Source organism: Bombus pyrosoma, linkage group LG8 (genome assembly GCF_014825855.1).
Source record: "Bombus pyrosoma isolate SC7728 linkage group LG8, ASM1482585v1, whole genome shotgun sequence".
NCBI classification, from domain to species: Eukaryota; Metazoa; Arthropoda; class Insecta; order Hymenoptera; family Apidae; genus Bombus; species Bombus pyrosoma.
Window position 1 is genome coordinate 5,169,342 of NC_057777.1, and position 13,081 is coordinate 5,182,422.

At 36.6% G+C, this 13,081-nt stretch overlaps 2 protein-coding genes across 2 annotated transcripts; one reads left to right on the forward strand and one right to left on the reverse strand.

Moving 5' to 3' along the window:
• The first annotated feature begins 493 nt into the window (after window positions 1-493).
• Window positions 494-10,359, forward strand: LOC122570077 (fatty acid synthase-like). Its single transcript, XM_043731928.1, has 19 exons — window positions 494-830; window positions 890-1,140; window positions 1,269-1,500; window positions 1,718-2,136; window positions 2,341-2,634; window positions 2,698-2,905; window positions 2,994-3,154; window positions 3,227-3,544; window positions 3,708-4,213; window positions 4,471-4,775; window positions 5,027-5,425; window positions 5,592-6,622; window positions 6,694-6,938; window positions 7,022-7,718; window positions 7,784-8,615; window positions 8,696-9,168; window positions 9,236-9,490; window positions 9,571-9,825; window positions 9,902-10,359. Exons 1-19 carry the CDS (start codon window positions 647-649, stop codon window positions 10,091-10,093), a joined length of 7,257 nt encoding a protein of 2,418 aa, XP_043587863.1. The 5' UTR covers window positions 494-646; the 3' UTR covers window positions 10,094-10,359.
• Window positions 10,174-12,878, reverse strand: LOC122570088 (rho GTPase-activating protein gacM-like). The gene is made up of 4 exons (XM_043731955.1): window positions 12,239-12,878; window positions 11,669-11,910; window positions 11,306-11,572; window positions 10,174-11,181 (listed from the first exon to the last, which is right to left on the reverse strand). The coding sequence occupies exons 1-4, from the start codon at window positions 12,242-12,244 to the stop codon at window positions 10,956-10,958; spliced, it is 741 nt and encodes a 246-aa protein (XP_043587890.1). The 5' UTR covers window positions 12,245-12,878; the 3' UTR covers window positions 10,174-10,955.
• Between the last annotated feature and the right edge of the window lie 203 nt (window positions 12,879-13,081).

Consider the following 13,081-nt stretch of genomic DNA (forward strand, 5'->3'; position numbering starts at 1 on the left):
AAGTTTCTAGGAAGTCATACTACTGTTTAATAGAATATATTGTCAGGTGACAAATAAAAAATGAAAACTAGATCTGGCATATCAGAATATGCTAATTCTATGTTCATATAAAATAAAAATCCGAGAAATTATTGACATGACTTTAACATTTTTTCCAGTTCTGACTTAATATTCAATTTTATTTGATAAAATTGCTGCGTGCATAAATAGTTAATTACTTATTATTTTCCTATCTTCCACATTGTTATTAATAAAACAAGAAGAACGTCAATATCACTACTAGATATACCTTATTGCACATTATATTTTTTAATTCGTTGACCTCTTTGGACAACGAAATTCAGTCCATTAGATTTTCAGGGGTCATTTCGACCGGTAATCGTTATACAGATTAACTTCAGGAATATTCAGAAGAGAATTCGAATTATCACATGGAGGGGAAAGTCTCTGTTATAAGAAGCCTTTCTCCGTTTCTCCAGTCTTCAATTGTATTCATGGTCTTGACGATAATACTGATACTGATTGATTACTCAAAAACACTTCATTAATATATGCACGACTGACTGAACAAGATCGAAAGAAGATAATCAAACAATTAAGGAAATAAAAATTGATAAATAAAGCAAACTGTAAAGAGAAAACAAGGATGTCTTGCAACGTACGAGTAGATCCGTTGAAGGTGAACTATGCGGTGACGGAACCAGGAGAAGAAGTAGTGATTACTGGCATCTCTGGGAGGTTTCCGGAAAGTAACAATATAATAGAGCTGAAAGACAATTTAATGAACAAGGTAGACCTTATCACAGAAAACTATTCAAGATGGAGACAAGGTAAGTGTGACTTAACTTAGAGCTATTCAGAATGACGATGAAACCGTGTACATTGACAGATCATGCGGAAATTCCAAAGGCCGGTGGTAAGCTGTCTGGCTTATCCAAGTTCGACGCTATCTTCTTCGGCGTCCATTACAAACAAGCTCATACGTTGGATCCTATGTGTCGGCTTTTACTGGAGAACGCGTACGAAGCCATCGTCGATGCAGGATTAAATCCTAGACAGCTCAAAGGGACCAATACGGGAGTTGTTATAGGATCTTGTATCAGCGAGTCAGAGAAGACTTGGTTCTACGAAAAATTACAAGTAAACGTTTTTGGCGTCATTCGTAAATTATAGTTCCCTAATGTTTTATACATACCTTGTAAATATTAAAAGATGATAGTCCTGCAAAATTATTTTTTGAATATGTTTCTACTCCAAATATATTTCAGGCGAATGGTTTTGGTATTACTGGATGCAGCAGAGCCATGTTGGCCAACAGGATCTCCTATTTCTTTGGTTTACATGGTCCATCTTACGCGATTGATACAGCTTGCAGTTCTAGCTTAATCGCATTGGACCAAGCTTACAGAATGATACGAACTGGTGTATGCGACAACGTGATCGTCGGAGCATCCAATCTTTGTCTTCATCCCTATGTATCTCTTCAGTTCGCTCGTCTCGGTAAACTATAATAATTTTATTAAATCAATGTTACACTATACATTCTTCACTTACATAATCTGAACAAGAGATGGAGTTCGTCAAATTTCTTTTAATCAAGTGCATTATCAGTCATTCATTAGATTCTCATTAATTACGGTAATTTGGATATTCTTGGCAATGAGACATTTAGATGCTTATGGATGGATCGTGTTAATAAATTGATATCTAACATCAGGTGTATTGTCTACTGACTGTCATTGCAAATCCTTCGACGCAAGAGCGAATGGGTACGTCCGCAGTGAGGCTATCAGCGTGATCATTTTGCAAAAGGCGAAAAACGCAAAGAGAATTTACGCGCAGGTCGTCTACACGAAAAGCAACTGCGATGGCTACAAGGAACAAGGAATCACATTCCCTGCCAGTAACATTCAGAAAATGCTTCTGACAGATTTCTACAAAGAGTGCAAGATATCTCCTAATGAACTGGCTTTCTTGGAGGCTCATGGTACCGGAACTAGCGTCGGTGATCCTGAAGAATTGAATGCTATTGACAAAGTCTTCTGCCAGAACAGAACCACTCCTCTTAAAATTGGTTCGATTAAGTCGAATATGGGTCATACCGAACCCGCCAGTGGTCTCTGTTCAGTAGCCAAGGTATGAAACTGTTGTTGGAAATTCTCTAAAAATGTTTCTTTAAAAATAGACTAGAGACGATAGAGTAAAAGTATAGAATTTTAGGATATTCTTCAAGTTACATGAATAAAAATAGTATATAAGAACAATGCTAATGGTAAGATGAGAATATAATAAAATAATAATATATATAAGTCAAATATAATTACAAATAAATATTTTAAGATCATTATTGCGATGGAAAGTGGCTTGATCCCACCAAATATAAACTTCGAAAGTCCCATGAAAGGCGTGGCGTGCTTCGACGAAGGAAAGGTCGAAGTAGTTACAGAACCAACCCCATGGAAGGGTGGTTACGTAGGAATAAATTCGTTCGGTTTCGGTGGGGCCAACGCTCACGTCTTATTAAAATCCTACACGAAGGAGAAAGTGAATAATGGTGCACCCTCCGACGATTTGCCTAGATTAGTAGTAGTATCAGGACGTACACAAGAAGCAGTAGAAACTCTCCTCAATCATGTAAGTAAATTGAAGTATAAAATAGTAGAAAATTCTAGGAAAATATAACGATTACTTTTCCAGATCGAAAGTATACCAGTGGACGTGGAGTACATTCGACTTTTGCACGATATTCACTCCGAAAATATAAGTGGCCATCTATTTAGAGGGTACACAGTGGTTGGATCTAAAACATCAGAGAAACCACCAAGAGACATCCAAGAGTACTCTGGCATAAAGAGACCAATTTGGTTTGTGTTCTCTGGAATGGGATCACAGTGGCCTGGCATGGGTACATATAGAAATGTTAACAGCAAAATTCGTAAACAATTTGCAAGGAAATAATTAAAAAAATAATTAATCATTTTGAAATCTAAAAGGTGAATCATTGATGAGATTCCCCATCTTCGCGAAGGCCATTCAGAAATGTGACGCGGTATTAAAACCACATGGTATCGATATCGTTAATATCATCACCAACAAGGACAAGAAGACTTTCGATAATATTTTGAACTCGTTCGTTGGAATCGCCGTTATTCAGGTAAAACGATTGTAATTCTTCGAAAAATGATTTCCAACTCTTGCGCAGTAGTAACGAGGGATGTTTCTTCAGATTGGCCTCGTGGATCTATTAACGTCCGTGGGTATCGAACCGGATAATATAATCGGTCACTCTGTCGGAGAACTTGGCTGTGCTTATGCGGATGGATGCTTTACGGCCGAGCAAATGGTGCTTGCAGCATATTCGAGAGGTTTAGCGTCTATCGAGACCAAAATGATTCGAGGATCTATGGCAGCAGTTGGTCTTGGATATGAAGAGATCAAAGATATGTGTCCACCGGATATAGAGGTTGCTTGCCATAACAGTTCCAATAGTTGTACCATAAGTGGCCCAGCTGAGTCCATGAAGCAATTCGTTGCCCAGTTACAGGTTTGTTTTGAAGGATATGATTCTGTGAAAGTCAATAACAATTCTTCAGAAAATGATCCTTTGATTTCTTGTAGAACAGTAGTATGTATATCGCAATACTAGTAATATGAAACGCTCAAAATCTACAAATTGAGTTTTCTCTGCGACTTTTTAATTCTTCCAGGCCAACAAGATCTTTGCAAAGGAAGTAGCATGCAGCAACATAGCGTATCACAGTCGCTATATCGCGGACGCAGGACCAAGATTATTATCATATCTGAAGAAAGTGATTCCCAAGCCACAAGCAAGAAGTTCCAAGTGGGTGAGCACTTCCGTACCACGCAGTCAATGGTACACGGAAGCTGCCAAGTATTCTTCCGCCGAATATCACACCAACAACCTATTGAGCTCTGTGCTATTCGCGGAAACAGCGTCAATGATACCATCTGACGCTATAACCATAGAAATTGCACCTCATGGTCTGCTACAGGCAATTTTGAAGAGATCCTTAAGTCAGTCTGTAACGAATATTACACTGACTCAGAGAGGCCATAAAGACAATGCTGAATGCTTCTTGCAAGCCCTTGGAAAATTATACGACGTTGGTCTACAGCCACAACTTGCGAATATTTATCCGCATGTAGAGTTTCCTGTTAGTCGTGGCACTTCCATGGTCTCTCCTTACATTAGGTGAATATAATAAAATAACATATATATATATAACATTAAGTTTCCAAATTTGTACGTTCCAACTTCACTCTTGTTTCAACAAGCAAAAAGATTTTGAATATTTTTGGAAATACAATGACTTTCAAAACTATTACAACACTTTTTGAAAATGAATAACTTACTTTAAAATTGGGCCAAACGACTTGGGTTTTTTTTTAGGTCTTTTTAAAAAGAAATAAAGATCGCAACATAGATCTAAAATTGTTGTCAAATTTCAGATGGGAGCATTCTGAAGACTGGTTCGTACCAGTGTATACTCAACGTCAGAAGATTACCACAGCAGAGCGTATGATTGATGTAGCTCTGAAAGATGAGAACTACGAATATATAATGCATCATGTGATCGACGGAAGAAACTTAGTCCCAGCCACAGGTTACCTTATTATGGTTTGGGAGACGGTTAGTTTGCTGCAAGGAGCATTTTATGATGATGTATCAGTGGTTTTTGAGAATGTGGAATTCAAACGTGCAACAAACATGCCCGAATCCGGTTCTATTTCATTAACTGTCATGGTTCAAAGAGGTATACATCTTTTTATTCGGTTTTTAATTCTAAGACATTAGTGATGTAAAGAAGGAAGTAAAGTGAGAGCAAAGAATTAATCCTCCGCCGACTGTTCTTGAATTTACGTTTGTATATATAGCTGTAGTCAGATATCGAAGCCTATTCTTATAGCGAGAACTTATAATATACACCTGATTTAATATTAATAAATAAATGTAAACTTGTTTAATTGTATTCAGAAAATTATAGATAACATAAAACATTTTCAGGATCTGGAAAATTCGAAATATCAGAAGGATCCACAACTGTAGTGACAGGATCAATTCGCGTACAAACGAATCTTGCGCAGGAGAAGATTCCAGCCAAATTCTTGACTGAAATCGAGGATGAGGAAGTTCTGACTAGCAAGGATATCTATAAGGAGTTAAAACTTCGTGGTTACCAATATACTGGACCGTTCCGTTCGCTGAAGAGCGCTTCACTCAAGGGAACCAGAGGACGTATCGCTTGGATGAAGAACTGGGCCGTGTTTATGGATAATATGTTACAGATGAAGATATTGAATCTCGATACCAGAGCGCTTTATGTACCAACAGCTATTAGGAAGCTAGTAATTGATGTGAAAGTTCATAACGAAAAGATTCGGAACCTTACCGAAGATAATAATGGTAATTTTAAAAGTTTAAACAAATTTTGAAACGTTAGAAATACTCGTACAATATTATTGAGTACCTCGGATGGCGCTCTAATAAGAAAGGCTTACGATATAAAAATATAGAACTGCATAAACATCCGAGTTATAACGAGGTGTTATAATAAAACTTTGTTTTACAGAAATCCCAATCTTAGTGTACAATGACTACGATGTCGTAGTATCTGGTGGAATCGAAATCTATGGAATAAAGGCCAACGCGATTCAGCATCGAAGATTAATGTCTGTCCCCATTTTGGAAGAATATAAATTTATAGCCAATCGTGACAAAGCACAAACATCATTAGAAGAAATGATCATCTTGTCTACGCAGCTTGCGTTGGAGAGTCAAATTATAGACACGCCAAAGATCCTCGAAGTGATCGATCAGGAGGAGAAAGTACCAACTGAAGAAACTCTCACTCCAATCTTTATGAAAGTATTAAATAACATACCCATGATTCGTCCGAATTTGACACTTGCCGCAGAATCAGAACGAGGCGAAAAATTATTGCTTCCTGAAAATATTACAGTAATAACACCAAAGAAATTGCCGGAGGATGCCAGTGTCTTCATAGCAGCTGCTCATAATATTCTATCTAATAAAACGACTGACATTCTGGAACAACTTCTAGCTGCAACAATGGATCATGGATTTATCCTGCTTCGAGAAAGTGTTGTCAATAAAGATACTTTCTCTTATCTTGAAGCTTGTGATCTGAATGTCGTACTGGAGAAGAGTTTCAAGAATCAGACTCTGTTGCTCCTGAAGAAAGCAGAGAAGCCACCTCAGAAGACAGAAGTAATATATGTGAACAACAATGAATTCACCTGGCTGGAAGATGTGAAGAAAGTCTTGAACAATGAAAAAGATAAAAATAGTAATAAGACGGTAAGATTGATACTAGTCGCAGAAGGAGATATGGAGAATGGTGTCCTAGGATTAGTTAAGTGTTTAAGAAGAGAGCCCAATGGTGAGATCGTGAAAACTGTGATAATCCAAGACGAGAACGCTCCCAAGTTTTCACTGAAAGATCCGTTCTACTCCAAGCAGCTTGATATAGACATTGGCTATAATGTCTTAAGACCAGGGAAAATCTGGGGAACCTACAAACACGTGCCTTATCCAGAGCTGCAGCCAACTTTGACTTCTCATGGCTATGCCAATTTAAAGGTACGTAAATATTTCTTGTTATTTGAAACGAAAAATTTGTAATCTCAAAATTTACGAGAGTTATGCAATAGGTTAAAGGAGACTTGAGTTCCATCCAGTGGTTCCAGGGTTGGATACAACCGAATGAAAAGTGCCAGGATAACATCATCAAAGTAATATACTCTTCGTTGAACTTCAGAGATGTGATGTTGGCCACTGGAAAATTGATGGCGGAAGCTATAGTGAAGAAGCGAGAAATAAGCGATTGCCTGATTGGTTTTGAGTTCAGTGGAATCGACTCTAATGGAAGACGTGTGATGGGTTTTGTCGAAAGCAAGTAAGATATACCTTAAATATCAAAACTTTACACGTCAGTAACATAGGTCTTCTGCTAATTTGATAGATTAATTACATCTTCAGGGGTATATCAAACCTGGTTACTCCCCATAAACTCACCCTGTGGCCAGTGCCAGACGAATGGTCCCTAGAGGACGCAGCAACTGTTCCGTCTGCTTACTTTACCGTTTTCTACGCCTTTTACTACTTTGGAAAATTAAGGAAAGGTGAGAAGGTGTTGATCCACGGTGGAAGCGGTGCAGTAGGTCAAGCTGCTATCAACGTGGCCCTCGCTGAAGGATGTGAAGTGTTCACGACAGTAGGAACGCCTGAAAAACGGAAATATATCAGAGAAACGTTTCCCAGTTTAGATGATGATCACATTGGAAATTCCAGAGATACCAGCTTCGAACAGATGATAATGAAACAGACACATGGAAAGGGAGTAGACATAGTTCTAAATTCCCTGGCTGAAGACAAGCTCCAGGCATCGATTCGTTGCCTAGGTTATCGTGGACGTTTCTTGGAAATCGGTAAATTCGACATGTCTGTCAATAATCAAATTGGAATGGAAGTGTTTTTGAAAGAGATTAGCTTTCATGGAATCATGCTCGATGCCATGATTCATGGCACCTTACCTCATATAAGAGAAGAGATACATCATTTTCTTACTGCTCAGGTGAACCGAAAATGTATCAAGCCTTTGGTAAGAAAGTGCTTTGAAAAGAACCAGTTAGAAGAAGCTTTCAGGTATATGGCGGCAGGCAAACACATTGGAAAGGTATAAATATTATTTGTTCCCTATAATTGATATCTCGTAAATAAGTATTACCCAATTGTTCACAGATTCTGATTAAGATAGCAGATGAGAAAGCACCTTTGAATACACCAATTCTTGCTTACCCTCGCTTCAACGCTACGAGTAGCAAGAGTTACGTAATCATAGGTGGTTTAGGAGGATTAGGTCTAGAACTTGCAGACTGGTTAGTTCTACGCGGTGCCAGAAACCTGGTAATAGTTACTCGAAGCGGAATCAAAACAGGCTATCAGAAATTAAGGATAAATATCTGGAAATCCTATGAAGCAAAAATCCTTATAATTTCTGGTGTAGACGCGTCAAAAACAGATGACTGCGAGTTTATCTTGAAATCAGCAGAGAAACAGGCACCTGTGGATGGTATCTTCAACCTGGCAGCTCTGTTGAAAGACTGTCTGATGGTAAACCAAACTATGGAATCGTTTGAAGAAAGTATGAAACCCAAAGCCAGAATCACCAAAAAGCTGGACGAACTTTCTAGGAAGATTTGTCCAAATCTTCGACATTTTGTGGTGTTTTCTTCTTTGTCATGTGGAAGAGGATCTGCTGGTCAATCTAACTATGGTATGGGAAACGCGGTATTAGAGAGGATTTGCGAAAGAAGAGTGGAACAAGGTCTTCCTGGCATGGCCATTCAATGGGGCGCTGTGGGGGATGTGGGTCTTGCTGCAGAGATGCTGGAGAATAAAAACCAGCTGGTGATCGGTGGAACCTTGCCTCAGAAGATATCCTCGTGTTTAGAAGAATTAGACAAGTTCATGTGTCAGAGTAGACCAATTGTGGCTAGCATGGTGGTTGCAGAGAAAGTACCTAGTGCCAGTGAAGTCAGTAATGTTCTTGAAGCAGTGATGAATATTATGAGTAAGTATTCTTTATATATGTGTCATGTAAGTTCACTTGTAGTTCAATTTTCATGCAATGAAATTATTCTTCTATTACAGATATAAAGGACATGAAGACCGTGAGTCAGAATTCTTCTTTGGCTGAGCTGGGCATGGATTCCATGATGGCTGTGGAGATCAAACAGACACTAGAAAGAGACTTTGAGGTGTTTTTAACTGCACAAGATATTAGAGTCCTTAACATTGCCAAGCTTGTAGAAATGTCTGCAAAAGATACAAAGAAGCAAACAAAACAAATCAAAAAAACAACGACAAAGACAGAAAAATTAATTGGCATGAGATTGCTGATGAAGACCTTGAACGTTTCCGTATTAGATGGACAATATTGCGTAGATCTTCCAGTTAAATGTGGTGAAAAAAGAAACGAAATATTTTTTATTCCGGGTATTGAAGGGTCTGCTGCGATTTTCGCTGAATTGGCATCAAAATTAAAATTCCCTGCCACTTGTTTGCAATTAGGAATACACAACATTAATGAGTCAGTGGAGGAAATGGCTGAACATCTTTTACCAGTAAGTTTTAACAAAAAAGAAAGATTTCACAGTATAAAAGAATATAATATTCCTCTTTCTCTTTCAGTATGTTTTAGCAAGAAGTAAAGGTCGCAGAGATTTCACAATCGTTGGATATTCATATGGATCACTGATAGCCATAGAATTAGCAAGGAGATTAGAACCTTACATACTAATAGGTCAACTCATATTAATAGACGGATCTCCCGATTATATGAAAGCCATAAAATCAGAGCACCTTGCAGCGCCTACGGAAGACGAATATCAAAATAAATTTCTGATTGAAATATTGAATGTCATCAAAACGCCAATCATCACAGAGGTGAAATATTTTTTCAGTACTTGTTGGCCACTGCAAAATTTAGGTCTAATTAATAATTAATAACTAATTCGTCCTCATAGATCACATTAAAGTTGGAAAATTGTAGTAATTGGAATGAAAAGTTGGATCTAGTAACCAAATACACAACCGACGAAATTCATAAAGTCTATTCGGCAGAAACTCAAAAGGGAATTATATCATTTATTTATAACCGTCTCCGTGTGTTAGATAAATACGATCCCTCTTCTGTACCGCCTCTTAGAACACCTATCACGTTACTGGTACCAACGACACCAGCTGTGATACTTCCAGATTCAGATTACGGTTTGCAAAAGGTAATATCTATTAATATTAAACAGTATTAGTAGCCGACTTGTGAATGAATATAATGAAACTATTTTTCTTGTTCAGTTAACTCACGGAAAAGTAGAAATACACAAGATCGAAGGAAATCACATTTCCATATTGGATGATAAGTTTACCGCGGCAGCAATTAACGGCGAACCTTTGGAAGATGCGAAAACTTTCAAAGAGACCCTAAATTTCGCAAGTTCTGAACTGGAATTACATGGAAAGAATGAAAATTTCATGGGGTTATCGTAAAAATGAGTAAGAATGATTCATTCTTCAACAATACCTATCATTCCATACTTTCCATTCATTACAAATGAATAAAATCTCAATATTAATGAAATGTTGTCATATCTTTATGCAAAATCATCTTACATTCGGGAACACAGTAAATTCATTCATACTACAAACGATTTATGTATCACCCATACAGTAAATTGAATTATGTTTCACACAACCTTAACATTATACACATGTAACATACACATTGTGTAGAAATAAAGCTACTTTATTACGAATAATCTTTTTTTCTATTTTATCCCTGTTTTTGCGCATTCTTTTATGTTTTTTATTTTCTTTTTCTTTTTTTATATGTATTGCATGTTTATCGTACTACAATTTTAATCGCAATCAAACGCAACATACTGCATACACAAAAAAGCACAGATGATAACGTAAAATTAATAATAACCATACAATTATGCTGTGTTAATAATAATTACAATAATACTGAGTTTCACATTAAACCCATGAACATATTTATTAAATAATTCCCTTTTTATATTTCTTTTTATCTTTAATCAATTTTCACACACAAATCATATTATATGAAAGGAACTTGATGTTTAGCGTTTATCTTTATGTAATAATTGATACATACATATGCCTCAAATAACTAAATAATTAGCTAACTAGTAGAGAATAGTTTCATTTAATAAAAAGGCTTCATTCCATGTATTTTGCACAACCTTACACAAACATGTAGTGTCAGGTAAAAAATATAATGTACAACTTTCATTTCTTTTAACTTTCGTACATAATACAACTCGATATCGCGTTCTTTGTTTGCTAACGATATACAAAGATGTAAAAGTAACTTACTAACGAATTGCCTTCATAATTCCATTGGCTCGAAAATTGATGAATTGCTCGATATCGCCTGATTCAGATCAGCAATCGTTTCGTCATTATTATTATTGTTGTTATTATTGTTGTCATCACTGTTGTTATTATTATCAGCGGACGCATTAGGAATTGGAGTTGGTGTATCTCTAGTTGGAAATATACGAAGATGCTTGCTTGGTGGTTCCCAAAGGACTAAAGCCATGGAGGGCCTTTCCCTGAAAGAGAAAAACTGTAAACCTTCACACTTTATCTTATTTACTAACAGAAATTGCATTATAATGAAAGATACAAAATATCTGATTTAATTTAGATTAATTTAATTAAAATATGTATACTCACAATTTGGATAACAAGGAATTTGGAAGGATTGGTTCATGTTGGATTCTCTTCAATTCCTCCGAAAGAACTAGCCTGGGTCCAGTCTTGATTTGATCTGCATTAGCTGCATCCAATTCTAGTTCCATATTCAACTCCCTAGGATTAACTGGTTGTGAGTCAGCTGTTGAAGTTGATGGCACTGAAGACTGTTGATAATTGGAACTAATATGTAAACCTTTAAAATGTGCAGCCATTTTTTCTTCTGTTATAAACTGTTTCGTTTGTCTCCTGTAATCATTTATTACATTATATCATCCATTACATATCAAATTGAAAAAATGGAAAGGTTCTCCTATAATATATACCATTATATAAATCACTTACATATCTAGCAGATCGCAGGTCTCAAGTTTTCTCTTCTGATGAAGAACTGATTCGAAACTTTGTCCCCCGGTAAATCTGACTAATTCTGGTTGTTGGAGAGATGGTACACTCCATGGTATAGACATTGGAGGCACCTGTGGCATTTGCATCCATGTCTCTGGTTGTTGTGAAGTATTTTGCTGACTCGTCATATGTTGAAATATGGATGGAGGTGTATGGAGATTCGTTCCTCCCATTGCATTCTAAACAGGAGTAGGAAAATAGATTTCATACTACTTAGATACTGCTGCATACTTTTAAATATTAACTATAATCAACAAACAATCTCAAGTACAACAATTTGTTTTCAAAAATTTATAAAATAACAATTCCCCGAATATTCAATTTTATCTGTTACAAAAATAACAGTATTTGCGATGGGTAGTAGCTTTGGACCGTTTTCGTATGTAAATATCATATTGACAAGATTCAACGGAATTCTGAATGAAAATAAAATGCTTTCTTCATAGAGTATTTTATTTGGATTTGATTAAATCAATATGTAAAATTTGTAAATAGTAAATTGCCTACTGTCATTTGGAACCACCGAGAACTCGAGAGAACGTGCTTTGGCCTTCGAGTGTACGTCTTCACAGGCAGTGTTTATGAAGAATCTCACAAAAGCATCGGCGTTGTGTAACATATACGTTTTTGGCGCAAGTTTCGTGAAAAAAGAGTGTATGATAAAATATGTTAGAAGACACTTCGTCACACAATGCGAATCCTTGAACTATTTTTCAGACGCTAACCTCTATTGTTCACTTGCTGTTAATCAGGAAATGCACGGCACTTACTATAATGCGTATAACGATACGTAAATGCGTGCTAAACCGAGAGTGATGGAAATTGAAATATTACTCCCAACGATATATTTATCTGCAACGCACGCTCTATAATACGCTATTCGAGAAAGATCGCACAGAATTAATTGTTTGTTTTCGTCTCGAAATGTCACGATCGAGTTGATAGAACAGATGGTGGTTCGATATAGTCGATATGGTATTTAATAAATAATCCGCGTGATTGTATCTTCACTGTGTAAGTCCATGCAAGAGTTTCTAGGAATTCTGTGCATACATAAATTTCAAGATCAACTTCACCGCAAAGCAATAATACTCATTTGCTGCTTTACTTAACCATACGCATGGATTCTGAGCCTTTAAACTACGAATTTGATCTGTAGTAACATGTTCGCGCATGCGCGAACTCATCGCGGCGAAATATGTTTTTACGAAACTCTCGAATATTCTCGTGTGTAGACAAAACTTATAAAAAAATTGGAAATTTATCTTAAATAAAGTAGTTCGCAAAAGTATTTGAATAATGATGATAGAAAACTTCTATATATATATATATATATATATATATATATAT

Excerpts from the sequence above, each read along its gene's own strand:
- LOC122570088 (XM_043731955.1), bottom strand. Across the intron at positions 11,573-11,668 it reads ACCTGCGATCTGCTAGATAT|GAGACAAACGAAACAGTTTA; the intron begins GTAAGTGATTTA and ends AAATGATTACAG. Across the intron at positions 11,182-11,305 it reads AATTCCTTGTTATCCAAATT|GGAAAGGCCCTCCATGGCTT; the intron begins GTGAGTATACAT and ends TTTCTCTTTCAG.
- LOC122570077 (XM_043731928.1), top strand. The coding sequence starts at position 647 with ATGTCTTGCAACGTACGAGTAGATCCGTTGAAGGTGAACTATGCGGTG. Across the intron at positions 831-889 it reads CTATTCAAGATGGAGACAAG|ATCATGCGGAAATTCCAAAG; the intron begins GTAAGTGTGACT and ends GTACATTGACAG. Across the intron at positions 3,545-3,707 it reads AATTCGTTGCCCAGTTACAG|GCCAACAAGATCTTTGCAAA; the intron begins GTTTGTTTTGAA and ends TAATTCTTCCAG.